Source organism: Paramisgurnus dabryanus, chromosome 21, assembly GCF_030506205.2.
Source record: "Paramisgurnus dabryanus chromosome 21, PD_genome_1.1, whole genome shotgun sequence".
Taxonomy (NCBI): domain Eukaryota; kingdom Metazoa; phylum Chordata; class Actinopteri; order Cypriniformes; family Cobitidae; genus Paramisgurnus; species Paramisgurnus dabryanus.
The window spans coordinates 25,318,375-25,332,520 of NC_133357.1; the positions used below are offsets into that span (position 1 = coordinate 25,318,375).

Consider the following 14,146-nt stretch of genomic DNA (forward strand, 5'->3'; position numbering starts at 1 on the left):
AACATATTGAAGGCATAGTGTCACAGGTAGGGGTGGACCCAGATGTAAATAAGGGCACGCCCCTTTCTCCACCTCGAGGAGATTCCCAAAGCCACCCCAATGACCAGACACACAAGGTAAGCATAAAATTAAAATATCCTTTATTAAATTACTTAAAAATATTAAATAGGGAAGGGGAAACGGGGGGACTTAAAACAATGGCCACTCTAGGCTCTCCTCCACCACCACTGTATCTTCACACAGTCCATTCTCCTCATGTTCCTTCTCGTTTTCCGTTCTCTCCACAGGAGGCCACTAGGACACAAAGACACTGTTACTGAGACTTCGAGTATTTCTCACCGGCTCTGCTGTTTGCAGCTTTCTGGGTAGGTATCACGTTCACAGTTTGTTCTTCGATTATTCACTCTCGTTCTGCTCTCTCTCCACAGGTGGCCGCTAGGACACAAAGACACTGTTACTGAGACTTCGAGTATTTCTCACCGGCTCTGCTGTTTACAGCTTTCTGGGTAAGTATGGTTCTTCTCTGTAAGTCAGCAGAGGGGCGAAGGTCACACACCACCTCACCGGGTCGAGCGCTGCCCTATCTCCAATGCCCGTAGGCCGATCGAATCCTGGACAGGGGCGCCCCTTTGTAGAGACCGCGGGGGCGGCGGACCCTTTCGCCTCTGACTCTGCGACAAAACAGACACAGGTAAATTTACACCACGAATATTTCCAATATTTACTCACGGTCACGGGCAGCTCTTAGTCTGCGTCCCTTCGTACTCCAAACAGCACACTACATATGGTAACAGTAGTTTCTGAGGTCGTTAGCCTCTCCGTCCTCTGCCCAGTGGAAGAAAATGGATGATGCGGGGCTTCGTCTACAAGACACACAGCAACCCGCAGCGAATACACAGCACCACTCCAACGTGAAAAGATTTATTACACAGTCTCACTCACCACACTATAAGTGCACCACAACAAGGGAAGCGCCCGGTGTCCTCCACTGCGCTTGGGCTACGGTAAGGCGATGGGAAATACGACCACAATAAGTCTCGTTGCGGTGGCTGCTTGAATTTGTACTTCTAACGGCTCGCCCACCACACTCTTGTAGGGGTAGGGCCGCCCTCCTTCTCCTGGAGGTTTCCAATGGCTACACAAGTTAATTTTTGCCAGTTACTCCACACAAAAAGGGTATACTCACGGCGGATAGTCTTTATTTACGTTGTACCAGACGGTCAATTTTCTTCCTGCTTTACTCCTTCAGTATTGGTTAGAACAAAGTTCCTTCTTACCCATAGGACTTTCCTGTTTACTCCAGCAGGTCCACAATAAAGACTGCAACGAAAGAGAGAGAGAGAAACACAGACAGCCACCACGTCCAAGAATGAGCACAGCTCCGTTTCCCAGCACACACTAAGCACAGGCTTGACAGCACAATGCTCTCTTCGGGGTGCTCCTTTTCTCCACTCACGTATCGCCTTTCTTTCACCCCAGGCAGCTCCTGTCTTCTTTCCGCGCGCTTCAAGCGCAGCCCGGATCAACAGAGCCTGCGGGCTCTTCAAAAGGTACGTAGTTACCTCTCCTGCCCTAAGCAGAGGAGCTCTCCCCGTGTCAATCCCCCTCTCGTGCCCGAACTCCCGAACTGTGATCTAACTGTGCTTTATATACTCCTCTCTGTACTTCAGTCATCCAATTGCCCAGCGATCTCTTCAACTAGGCACAGCTGTGCCCAATCGGCTGATTACAGCCTCCGCGAATCTGCCGGATGTCCGGTGTTTCCGTTCTTCGGTCTGGGCGGAAACATCCGGGCGGAACCAAAGTTTCCCGACTTTTGGTTCCGCCCAAAAGATCGTCACCTTGTGACATCCTCCCCCGCCAATCCGTTCTCGTCCCGAGAACGCGTTGTTTAGGGACTGATAGGGTGTTGATGGGAGCTTTTCTTTAAAAAAACGTGGTAGGCCATTGGGGGACCTTGGTCTCAACCCGAGGTGGACTGCCGACTACGCCAAATCTGTCACAGGTAGGGGTGGACCCAGATGTAAATAAGGGCACGCCCCTTTCTCCACCTCGAGGAGATTCCCAAAGCCACCCCAATGACCAGACACACAAGGTAAGCATAAAATTAAAATATCCTTTATTAAATTACTTAAAAATATTAAATAGGGAAGGGGAAACGGGGGGACTTAAAACAATGGCCACTCTAGGCTCTCCTCCACCACCACTGTATCTTCACACAGTCCATTCTCCTCATGTTCCTTCTCGTTTTCCGTTCTCTCCACAGGAGGCCACTAGGACACAAAGACACTGTTACTGAGACTTCGAGTATTTCTCACCGGCTCTGCTGTTTGCAGCTTTCTGGGTAGGTATCACGTTCACAGTTTGTTCTTCGATTATTCACTCTCGTTCTGCTCTCTCTCCACAGGTGGCCGCTAGGACACAAAGACACTGTTACTGAGACTTCGAGTATTTCTCACCGGCTCTGCTGTTTACAGCTTTCTGGGTAAGTATGGTTCTTCTCTGTAAGTCAGCAGAGGGGCGAAGGTCACACACCACCTCACCGGGTCGAGCGCTGCCCTATCTCCAATGCCCGTAGGCCGATCGAATCCTGGACAGGGGCGCCCCTTTGTAGAGACCGCGGGGGCGGCGGACCCTTTCGCCTCTGACTCTGCGACAAAACAGACACAGGTAAATTTACACCACGAATATTTCCAATATTTACTCACGGTCACGGGCAGCTCTTAGTCTGCGTCCCTTCGTACTCCAAACAGCACACTACATATGGTAACAGTAGTTTCTGAGGTCGTTAGCCTCTCCGTCCTCTGCCCAGTGGAAGAAAATGGATGATGCGGGGCTTCGTCTACAAGACACACAGCAACCCGCAGCGAATACACAGCACCACTCCAACGTGAAAAGATTTATTACACAGTCTCACTCACCACACTATAAGTGCACCACAACAAGGGAAGCGCCCGGTGTCCTCCACTGCGCTTGGGCTACGGTAAGGCGATGGGAAATACGACCACAATAAGTCTCGTTGCGGTGGCTGCTTGAATTTGTACTTCTAACGGCTCGCCCACCACACTCTTGTAGGGGTAGGGCCGCCCTCCTTCTCCTGGAGGTTTCCAATGGCTACACAAGTTAATTTTTGCCAGTTACTCCACACAAAAAGGGTATACTCACGGCGGATAGTCTTTATTTACGTTGTACCAGACGGTCAATTTTCTTCCTGCTTTACTCCTTCAGTATTGGTTAGAACAAAGTTCCTTCTTACCCATAGGACTTTCCTGTTTACTCCAGCAGGTCCACAATAAAGACTGCAACGAAAGAGAGAGAGAGAAACACAGACAGCCACCACGTCCAAGAATGAGCACAGCTCCGTTTCCCAGCACACACTAAGCACAGGCTTGACAGCACAATGCTCTCTTCGGGGTGCTCCTTTTCTCCACTCACGTATCGCCTTTCTTTCACCCCAGGCAGCTCCTGTCTTCTTTCCGCGCGCTTCAAGCGCAGCCCGGATCAACAGAGCCTGCGGGCTCTTCAAAAGGTACGTAGTTACCTCTCCTGCCCTAAGCAGAGGAGCTCTCCCCGTGTCAATCCCCCTCTCGTGCCCGAACTCCCGAACTGTGATCTAACTGTGCTTTATATACTCCTCTCTGTACTTCAGTCATCCAATTGCCCAGCGATCTCTTCAACTAGGCACAGCTGTGCCCAATCGGCTGATTACAGCCTCCGCGAATCTGCCGGATGTCCGGTGTTTCCGTTCTTCGGTCTGGGCGGAAACATCCGGGCGGAACCAAAGTTTCCCGACTTTTGGTTCCGCCCAAAAGATCGTCACCTTGTGACATCAGCTTCTAGTTCTTTTGCGACCACTTCAGGTCCTCAAAATGGCGGAAGACAAGTGAGTGACGTCAGCTGAAACCCATGTATAAGCGTAGTTCCTTGTTATTATAATATGTAGACTTGCATTGATCATACTTTTGAACAAAATAAGCAAAAAAAAAAAAAAACACACGTAGTACATTCTATATCCATCATTCTAAATATATAACATTTTTATTTTTTCGTCTTTAAGTTTGTAAACAGAAGTAGAGCGCTGCATTTGAAAAATGCACATGTGTGCAGTCCTGCGAGCTTTAAGACCCTGGGGAATCCCTGGGAGGAGTGATGTAAGAAGGAATTTGCGCATTAATTAACATTTTGAAAATAAACAACAGATCAACTAAATCACGATTACAAAATCAGTCTTCCGATGCAATATATGTTATTTACAACAGTAATCTGACATTAAATCGATTTGCACAGATTAATTAGTACTTCATCTCCCACGTGACATCATCAACTATGTTGTTAAACCAACATGGTTCAAACGACGAATGTGCCACAAAGTTACTATGCTTTTTGAAAAAAGTTGTGACAAGGTAGTTAGTTTCTCCAACTATGCATCGTACTATGTTGGTTCAGCAGCGAGTTTCGTCGGGAAACGCACCCCAGTTTGGTTACAAACATTCCTCAAAATATCTTCCCTTGTGTTTATTGGAATAAATACATTTATACAGGTTTCTAACAACATGAGAGTCAGAAAATGACAAAATTTTCATTTTTTCGTGTGAACTGTCCCTTTAAAGATATTATACCACAGGAATTCATGATTATCAATCATTAAATTAACTTGATTCTCCACAGAAACCTACGTGGAAAACTGCATATCTCACATGCATGTTCATTATTTTGGAGCAAGACAATTTTATTAAACGGGTACAGAAAATCACAGTATCACCTGAATGATGCTTGCACAGAAAACTATTATTTACAATAAAACACTATGAATGATACTTGTGATCTTTTTTGACAAACTATTAGTTCTTATTCTTTATTCTGCAAGAGGTTGATCGAATTTGTGTGTGTGTGGATAATGAAAAGATAATGTTAGGCAATGACTACAGTTCAGCTGGGTTTTTTGAGGAATTGTAACAAAGGCTCCACAGAAAATGGGCTCAGCTGAGGAATTTTAATGAATTAATGGAATTCACTTGAGCACACCATGAATGATTCTAGATCAGATGAATGAGCAGGACTGAAGATTAACTAAAATCATACAAAACATAAACCCCAGAAAATAAGATTGTGTGACAGATGGGATAACTTAATTTAATGCAAAACAACTGATGCAGTGTTATTTGATTCTTAGAAATCGGCTGCAGCTTTACAAAGGGGTTCACGCTAAAGCAAACAATAAAAATACAAAGATAAATGGTAAAAATGGCAGAAGAAGAAAGAATACTTTCAGGAACTCCCACTCGAGATTCCTAGAAACATTTTAGGACGTCAATACCAACATAAATGTGACAAAACAAACACTTGCAATTAAAGTTATCATGTGCAATTCAGTACATCAAACAACCAATGAGTAATAACACAATCGTAGTGATGATACATAAAAGGCCAAAGCCTGCAGTCACCATTCACTTTTTTTTAAAGATGCAATAAAAATACAATAAAAGTGATTGGTTGATTGTTACTGTCAGTGTCTTTAACTTTCTGCCCAAAGTCTCCCTTTGTGTTTCACAGAAAAATAAAGTCATACGGCTTTGGAACGATATGAAAGAGATTTTTTATTTTTGGGTAAACTATCCACTTAAAGAGTTTTGCAGACATTTGGAGTCCCACACACACAAGCTGAAAGGAAAACCTGCGTGGCTTTCCTGGAAAAAAAGTGCACGGTACACAGTAGTGTATTTGCTTAAATGTTTAGTTAAAATAAGGTCCCAATCTAGAATTCCTTTGAGACATAAATAGTATTTATGCTCCAGCGACTTGGAAAATTCCAATACATTCCGAATTAACAAACAGATATGTGTTCCTACCTATTGTAATTCCTACCTACTTAATGTGAGAGATGCAGAACAAGCCATGCAAATGGCCTTCGCTGCGTATCGGATATTCATAACGCCTGTGGTAAAGTAGTAATAAATCTGCAGATTGTTTGGCTGAGCACTTGGGCTGAGGGCAGCCCACAGCTTAACTCAATTATTGTTGTTCAGGTTATAAAACACCATGTAAGCGTTGCTCCAAGCGCAATGGAGCGAAACGATATTCGCATATGATTTATATGGGGAGCAACAGCAGGAGAAGTGGTCAGTGTTTGACGTCTAAATCTGTATAGCAGGCTCACGGGGAAACTTGCCACAAATCCTCAAGGCAGCATAGATAGATAGATAGATAGATAGATAGATAGATAGATAGATAGATAGATAGATAGATGTAACTTTGGCTTCTCTACATTCGAACCGTCCACTTCAGCTGCCTGGGGCAGAAAGAGACAGCGCAGGAGAAAGTAGGAGGAGTGCTTAAGCTCCACCCTCCAAAACCTCCAGCCAATCGCAGGACGGCTGCAAGCTTCTACTACAATAGGTGAATGTCTTCTAAGAGAGATGAGACGGGAGAGAGAGAGAAGACCTGGGCAACCCCCAGACTGACTCATACACCCATGGGAGTTTGAAGTGACAGAATAAATCTACAGAGACGAGGCTCGGGATAACATTTCATAAAGCTGAGAGCAGAGCTGAGACCTCAGGAGAGACACACACAGCATCCACATAAAGACATAAAGTTGGAGTCATTGTCATGTTTGTGGTCTTACTGATCCTGCATGCCATCTCGGGTGCCCATTCTCACGGGCCACCGTCTGTGAAACAGTGCCCGTCTGCGTGCCAGTGCGAGGAGGATGGCATCTTACTGCTTGTGGACTGCTCTGAACAAGGATTATCATCCGTGCCAAGTGACCTGAGTCCTTTTACATCCTACCTGTGAGTACCGTATGTCTTAATGCTACAACCACCTGCTGTGTGCTTTCTTGTCTTCTCTGAGCCGTTTTGAGAGATGAGTTGCATTTTTATATGCACTTTTGTTCACACCTTCAGTCACTGACCCGCTTAATGTGAGTGAGAGCGCTTGTTACCAAACAAGAAAAGTAGTGCTGGTTTCCCATGTGTCCTGTGACAGTTCTCAGTACGGCGGTATCTGATGGGAACGTGTGTATAGTGTGATGCAGTGGGGCGCTCTGCGCAGTATTGGGTTTCTCTATGTCAGCTGGAAGCCTATTGGGTTTAAGTCCACGCTAATCGCTAAGGCATGCCATATGTCCCCTGATTGTGAATGATGACGCAGAGAGGGACTAGAATGTTCGGTCGTAAAACGTTGCGAAGCTCACGTGAATCAATAACTGGAGAGAGTTGTGTTTCAGGATTTGGAGGAATGGGATTGCAAACACATGTATCCCAACTTTTCAAAACATATTGAAACATCTAGTGCGGCATCCTCGAGGCATTTGCATGCCCGCGAGATTGGATCTGCATTTTTACGTCGCTGATGTTAAAGGGAGTGTTTTATTGCCAATGTGCTGCATGGCTTTAGAGTTTATTAAACCCTGCAGCTCATGTAGTTAACATACATTAGTGCACGCCTGATGGTTTATACAGACCAAAGTAAATTTTTATACTGAATCTTTGGCTGAAGTTTACAATTCTGTGATTCTTTAAAATGTATTAAATATAAAAAATATATATATTTCTTAGTTACATTATTACATTAGATCACTGAAAGGTAACACCTGATCTACTTTCTTCACTTAATGAGAGCAAGTCGATGTAAATATTGACTGAGCTTTGATGTAGACTTCATTGTTAAGATGTCAGAATGTGTGTTTAAGTCTGATGAAGACGTGCCGCTCTACAGGAGAACTCAGCTCTTCTGAAGCTATTTAATCTAATGCTCATTCATTTGTCATCTTTTTATGCAAACCTTTAGACAAACCAAGAAAAAGTGTTTGCAGCAGAAGTGTACAAAACATGCAACTTCTGCATATTTAGACTGAATTCTTGTTCTGGCCTATTATTATTATTATTATTATTATTATTATGTATTCTTGTATAGCTTTGTCATAGAGCATTACATTAGCAGTGCAAAAGGTCATTTATTCAAACCCAGAGAACATACTAAGTAAAACGTATACAAAGCGGTTTAAAGCGTCTGCCAGAATGCGTAAATAAATTATTATTAATATTACAATTATTAGTATTATTATTATTACCCATGTTGAGAGGCTGTAAATGTTTATTCTTATGGTAAAAACCCACCAAGCTTTAGTGAATTTTGCAATTTATGTGATTGCATATAATTTAATTATGGGATGTACTGTTGCCCAGTAAGTAGCTGTTAGCTTTGCAAAATATTTACATTTATGCATTTGGCAGATGCTTTTATGCAAAGTGACTTACAGTGCCTTACAAGGTACACGAGATACTTTAAAGTTTTCAGTTTTGGGTTCAAACACATCACCTTTTGCATCGCAATGTTCTGCCACAGAGCCACGCAGCAACACAAATACTAACCTAAAATGCCTAAAGTCCTCATGGGGGAACAACTGTCCCCCAGAACAGTGGTTTTTCAACTGGAGGGCCCTGAGATAGTGCCGGGAAGGGGGGGTTGTGGCATTTTATAAAATGAATTAATTTATTATGAACTCTGTGTAATTAAACCTCAGAAAAATAAGGCTACTAACCAAACGCATTGCATTGTATATATTAATAAGTTTTGGTTAGTTTAAATGTAATGTTTTATGTCATAATTTTTCTTTGGAGGGGCCACGAAGGGCACAAGTGGGGGTCACCGTACAAAAGGGGGGCCACACGCCGGAAAAGTTTTAGAACCACTGCCCCAGAACACAGATTTTTGCAATATTCAAAGCAGTGAGGCGACATAATGAGGTTACATGACCATCAAAATAGCATTATGGGCATCCAACCTGTTATTGCACACTTACTTTTATTGCAGAATAAACTAGTGGCTACAGTGGAGGCCAGTGACTTCTCTTCGAGGCGTGAAGCTCTTCCAAACATGCATTTAGCCTGTCATGTGTGTGGCTCATCAAGTCAAAATATGTGTTCGGTGCGTTATGGAACCTATGTGCATTATGTCAAAAACATGCCGGCTGCAGATGCTTCGAAGGGGTTTATGATAAAAGAGACGCTCGTGTTTGCCAGATACTCAATCTCATGTGTAATCAAGAGTTTACTGTTAAGTTATTGTCTTGCGAGTAATTTATGAACGTGAGCGTCTCTTTTATCATAAACCATTTTGAGAAGTCACCGACCACCATTGAGTGTCTAAGTTTAAATAGCAAATTTTTATAATGAAATCTGTAATTTATAAAATAGCTTTTTTATCATGAATGCCACTAGGTGTCAGTAGTCTAAGATAAATACTACAGCCAGTGCAACATGAAAAAGATTATTAAGTGCACCTTATTTTGAGATTATTGCATTTTCCAGTCCCTGTTCTCATTTCATCTACCTTATGGTAACTTACTTTACTTTTTAATTCTGTAATTAGTGTTCATTTTTATACATTAAAACAAATGATGCATGTGTCTCAATAAATGAAAAAATAAAGAGTTAATACTGCTAGAGTGTTGATAGTAAAGGCACAAGTGTTGGCAGCCAGCAATGCTGGACATTCTAGCAGTTTTAGATGCCTGTCTCGCTCTGCAGCGATCGGCCATATGGGATAACAGGTGCCCTGGGGCGCGGAAAAAGTCTGTCACTAAGATAGGCATGTTTTTGCACTGGCTTTTGTTTCTGTTGGTTTTAAGAGGAGTGGACATTGAAGTACATCAGACAAAGAAAACTTTAGATGGCAGTTTTGTACACTAACACAAACCCGTTTGATTTATAATGGTTGATATGAAGTTTCTGGAATGACAGACCTGCAGATGAAGTTTACTTTACACAATGGTTTTAATCTGATGTAACAATATGAGTATATAAGGTATACTTTGATATCATGTGTTTACAGTACATTGGTGAATTTGATAACATATTGAATTGTTTGTCATATCATGTTATAGTTTTTAAAGTCGAATATCAATGCAGATAAAATATTCATTTTTAGATTTTCAAATGATTTACTTTAATACAGAATACTTAAAGGGGACATTTCACAAGACTTTTTTAAGATGTCCAATAAATCTTTGATGCCAGAGTACATATGTGAAGTTCTAGTTTAAAATATCATATAGATAACTTATTAAAGCATGTTAAAATTGCCACTTTGTAGGTGTGAACAAAAATGTGTCATTTTAAATGCAAATGAGCTGATCTCTGCACTAAATGGCAGTGCCGTAGTTGGATAGTGCAGATTAAGGGGCGGTATTATTATAATAAGATCCCCTTCTGACATCACAAGGGGAGCCAAATTTCAATCACCTATTTTTTCACATGCTTGCAGAGAATGATTTATCAAAACTAAGTTACTGGGTTGATCTTTATCACTGGGGACCAAATTATAGCACTTAAACATGGAAAAAGTCAGATTTTTATATGATATGTCCCCTTTAAAGACACGTACAGGCACCTGTTATATTTGTGTTTTGTATGAATACAACAGAAATTAAATTTAATCATCATCTGTTCATTCTGATGTTGTTGCAAAATGTAAAGGTTTCTTCCATTGAACACAAAATGTTTGAGCAGGATGTTTGTGATTGACAACCTCAGTCACAATTCACCTTCATTCTATAAAACAAATGTTATTCCTTTAAGTTCAGATAAAAAAAGAAACACATTTGCAAAGTGGTGGAAATGACATTAAAGTAAGTCAATTACATTTTTGTTACTTTTAATGTACTTATGGTGAGAATTAAATTTTATTTTAAGTCATTAAATACTTATTTTTGCAATAATATCTCATAAACCTATACCTATATATTATACGTAAGAAAAAGGTAACATCATGCATGTCAGCGAAAAGCCTTGACATGAAGACGATCACGAGCATGCGAACATACAACCGGCTAAAACGTCATCACATGACCAGCTGTCAGCCGTGAAGCCAAGGGCCATATATTTTCATCTCTCTCAGGGCAATTTTCTACACAAACACAAATTAATGTTGAGCTCGAGCTGAGGGCCGTAGACACATGTTTTCGCTTACCGCCCTGCCTTGAGATCCAGTGCTTGGCCTTGAAACCTTTTCGAGTCGGAAAGAAAAGAGACCAGGGTGTGAGAGTGTGTGAAAGATGCCTTCAAGTTCCGAAAGCGTGTTGTGTTATCTGATTCGAAGACCATAAATCTATTTGCGGATCTTTTCACCGCTGATTTACGCTTCGGGGGTCAAATGGGCAAAGTTAACACCTTAATCACGATGTAACAAATATTACAAGCAGCTGGAACGAATTTGAAATCCACATATCAATTATGTCAAATAACCACAGAGCTGTTCCAAATTTAATTCGAGTTGTGTTAGTTTAGTTAAGTTTGGGTACGTTTTTCCTTTTCCGTTTGCTACTCTGAATGAAACAGGATGTTCAACGAGGAAAAAAGTATGGGGGACTTTGTCGTTCGGGAATTGGTAAGATTTGTGATTCAACCAAACCGTACAGTTATTTCTAAGAAATTGACAACACAATCTCTTGGCAATTCATTTAGGGTGGCTGATTCGTATGAATCTCATTACTTTTATTATGATTTGCTTGTGCCCAAGTGACGTTAAATTTTAGGGGTGGGGCCTTATTATAATTTTTTCTAATAATCATATTGTTTTACGATTCACCTCGTACAAATTCATGCAAATGAACCACCTCATAAAAAGTTACGAATTCCTGTGAGAGCAGGCTGAAATTGATCAAATGTGTTTGTGCAATTTTGAATCTCCACTTTTATCCCAATCGCTCATTTTGCTAAATATCTCTGTCATTGATTTCTTAAATTTTAACTTTATTTATATGTAACAAATCTATATTTGATCAAGTTCCAGATCTTTGGGTTGTTTATGCACTTCCGCATCAGGGTGAATTTAACCATGAAATCATTAAATTGCCCCCTAACCACTTAAAGCTCGCCAGGGTGATAATGTACTTTTTATTCTGCTAGTGGTGAACGGTTTGAGCTTTATAATGTGGTAAGTTTGCAGGCTGATCTCTCAAGGAGTGCTAGCAGACAAACTGCACGGACAATCCCTCGCGGCTTTGATGCTTATGATACCACTGAAAGCAACGCAGCAGGACTCGCGCAGTCCGGAGGGCTGAGAAATAACATCACAGTTGAGGTGCTTTGGTGGATTTATATTGCTTCATATTCACCCCCATCAACAGCCCATTACCAAAACCCAGAGTCTCTGAGAAGTAATAGTCGAGCGTTAACAAATATATGAAACACATGGACAAATTTGGCTAAGTTGACTCGTGCTTTTCCTGAGAGAAAGAGAAAGAAAAATCTTTCTTCAAATGAGGCTCCAAATAACAACGGGGTATCTGGAACGGCGTATTTAATAAAACTTCCACAGTTTACAAAGGTCTCGCCGTACAAAATCTCACCTCATGTGCAAGTAAAGGGGACATTTCAAAAGACTTTTTTAAGATGTCAAATAAATCTTTGGTGTCCCCAGAGTACATATGTGAAGTTTTAGCTCAAGATAATTTATTATAACATGTTAAAATTGCCACTTTGTAGCTGTGAGAAAAAATGTGCCGTTTTGTTATGTCCTATAAAATGCAAATGAGCTGATGAAATGTAAACACTAATCACAATGATGGTGGTTTGTTTAAATTGAAACTTAATTGTGTTGTTAATAATTTTTTCTTTCTTTCTTTCTCTATGCACTAAATGCCTGTGCCGTGATTGAATAGTGCAGATTAAGCGGCAGTATTATTATAATAAGATCCCATTTTGACATCACAAGGGGAGCCAAATTTCAATCACCTATTTTTTTCACATGCTTGCAGAGAATGGTTTACCAAAACTAAGTTACTGGGTTGTTCTTTATCACATTTTCTAGGACCCAATTATAGCACTTAAAGGAGCGGTGAATCAAACAATCAATTTTAACTTTATAATTTGTTATATAAGAGGTCATCATAAAATGAACATCCTGCAAGTTTCAAAACTGAAAATGTCCGTTCTACTAAAATATAAAAAATTTTGACACTAAACCAGGAAAATGGTTGATTCAGGAATGTGCCGAAATATAACGTCAGAGTAGAATTGAAACACCTTCCCAAACCCAAACACAACGACAACTTTTATAGCCCCGCCCACAGCTTCGTGTGACACACGTGTGGGCCAGGGGTAAAGCAAACCATGCAGTGTCTCAACAATCAGTAAACATGTCTTTAAAGATGGCCAAATGTAACCAAAATGACTTTTAGATACATGTTTCCTTTGAGACTTTTATTTTGACGCGGTGATCTGTTATGAGTACCCATGGAGTGTTAGGTTGTGGAAGAACCGTCTGGGAAGAACACAGCTGCTATATAACGGAGACCCGGAACATAACATTAGGAATGCATGGTTAAAGTTTGTTTTTAAAGAAGTTCCAGCTCGTGTGGGGAGTGTTTGATTACTTTGTGTACCGCGGATTCATTTGTAAAGAAGTCGATGCTGGATTTGCAGAGAGACTGTGATTAAAAGCACCACTAATATTGCATCTGGGAGGAATGACACAACAGTATACACAGTAAGTAAAACAATACGACTGTAATGTAACGATAGAAATATATAAAGTTAGTGATAAGGAAGGACTTACCAGGCGCAATTTAGATTCTGATGCGCGCTTACTGTGTTGTATACGGTAATTTAGTCACATGGAGTTAAAAGTTTTGTTTCTACTTTACAATACGTATTGTCATTTATGTGTATCATCTTTAGCACCCAGAATCTTTTTGTGGCTCAAACATATTTGTGTTTGTCTGTTTTTACAAATTAATGTTTTTAAAACATTTCCCCACATGTAATGACGGGGAATGAAGCTATCCAATCATAGCAGAGGGCGTTTACGTTTGCGGCCCGCCCCTTCAAACAAAGCTTTTTTCCAGACAGCATCAAACCATGTTACAAAATAGCCTATTACTAATTGCTTTTGATGTTTTTGATTGTAAAAACCATGCGAACATCATAAGTACACCTTAGACAACAGTATAAAACAATAAAATCAACAGATTCATTGCCCATTTAAACATGGAAAAAGTCAGATTTTCATGATATGTCCCCTTTAAATAGCGAGTGTACTTAATGTATGGTTTTCTGTCATAACAGACAACATAGTCAACCAATACGTCATAATGCACAGTGTTATGTTAGTAGAAGTGAAAACCCCATTGTCCTTGTAG

The 14,146-nt window shown here is 40.9% G+C and overlaps 1 protein-coding gene across 1 annotated transcript in view; it reads left to right on the forward strand.

Moving 5' to 3' along the window:
- Positions 1–6,439: 6,439 nt before the first annotated feature.
- Positions 6,440–14,146, forward strand: part of lgr6 (leucine-rich repeat containing G protein-coupled receptor 6) — a 135,040-nt gene continuing 127,333 nt past the window's right edge. The window contains exon 1 of the mRNA XM_065286397.2: positions 6,440–6,791. Within this exon, the coding sequence (XP_065142469.1) occupies positions 6,610–6,791 (182 nt within the window). The 5' untranslated portion in view covers positions 6,440–6,609. The remainder of the gene's footprint in view (positions 6,792–14,146) is intronic.